This window comes from Echinops telfairi, unplaced genomic scaffold (genome assembly GCF_000313985.2).
Source record: "Echinops telfairi isolate 266 unplaced genomic scaffold, ASM31398v2 ScPeMD7_31;HRSCAF=116, whole genome shotgun sequence".
Taxonomy (NCBI): Eukaryota; Metazoa; Chordata; class Mammalia; order Afrosoricida; family Tenrecidae; genus Echinops; species Echinops telfairi.
Window position 1 is genome coordinate 60788649 of NW_022103928.1, and position 1242 is coordinate 60789890.

The window sequence follows — 1242 nt, forward strand, 5'->3', positions numbered from 1 at the left end:
GGGGCTGCGGCGCGGAAGGCCCTGGGCCCGGGCGGGGGCTCGGGATGGCCCTTCTTCCCTGGGTCTCGGGGCAATTGTGAGCACTACTAGCCTAGAAGCCCGATTCCCTGCCGGCACCGAGGACCGCACTGCTTGTCCGCGTGCACCCCGCCACCGCCTCACACACGGACCCTCCTCTCCTCCAGATTTACTGAGAGCCCCTCCTACCACCAGCCTCACCGGCAAAGGGAATCGGCCCTCTTCCCCTCTCCCTTGGCATGGCCCCTAGTCCAGGTTGCAGTCGGTGGAGCTGGGATAGGGGAGACAGGAGCTACAGGACTTCTCCAGAGGTGTTTGGAGCGGGCGTGGCTGGTGGCAAGAGAGAGGCCCCCTCAGACACCCAGGGATACCCCTTTCCCATGCCCCACCCTGTCCAGAGGGCAAGGGAGGGGGAGGACTCTGGACTTGGGTGGCCAGAGAACAACGTTAGGCCAGTGGACACCTGCTTCCAGAAAGATGAATAAAGACAAAGTGATTCAGAAACCCTGTGCTCCTTCCGCATCTGGGTGGGTGGGTGGGTGGGAGGTGGGAGGGTGTGGGAATAGTCCTGCGGGGCCTAGAGCCCATACGCGGGATCCTGTGTCCACACTCGCATTCTCCCACAAACGCGCAGGCCCGCCTGTGAAATGGGAAGGAAGTCCGTGTTGTGAAGTTTCCCACTAACTAATGAGAACACCGAGCTTCAGAGAGGTGGAGCAGCCGCCCGCACCCTGCGGCGGCACCCTGCCATCTCCGTCCTGTCCACCTCTCCCCAGACCACACCTCAGTCTAAGTCAGGAGGTAGAAGAAGCCGGCTTTCTGGTCCCCCTAGTCCCGGCCTCCAAGGCTCCTAACCCACACAGCGAAAGAAGTTGCTGTGTGGGGGCCCAGGGGAAGGGCGCCGGGTGGGGGTGGGGGTGGGGGCAGGATCCCAAGGCCTCGTGGTCGAGTGGCTTGCTCCGGATTGTTCAGCTCCCGGGAGGCACCCCGACTCCCAGGATGACTAAGAGTTCCTTGACTCAGCCGTGAGTGGGCGCTGCCTTCTCCAGGGGCCCCTCCCAGCCAGGTGTCGACCGCGGAGAGAGGCCGGCGGTGAGAGCACTGCCCCTTGTCCCAGGAAGGCGGCTGGCTCCTAGGCCCCGGCCTGGTGGGAGGGACAGGGCGGGGGCAGGAACAGCCAACTGCCTGCCGGAAGCCGAAATGAAAACGCTCCCGCCGGGACTG

The 1242-nt window shown here is 64.3% G+C and overlaps 1 protein-coding gene across 1 annotated transcript in view; it reads left to right on the top strand.

Annotated features, from left to right (window-relative positions):
* Positions 1–194, top strand: part of IL17RE (interleukin 17 receptor E) — a 10378-nt gene extending 10184 nt beyond the window's left edge. Inside the window, exon 17 of the mRNA XM_045289843.1 lies at positions 186–194. Coding sequence (XP_045145778.1) covers positions 186–194 — 9 coding nt within the window. The remainder of the gene's footprint in view (positions 1–185) is intronic.
* Positions 195–1242: the final 1048 nt, after the last annotated feature.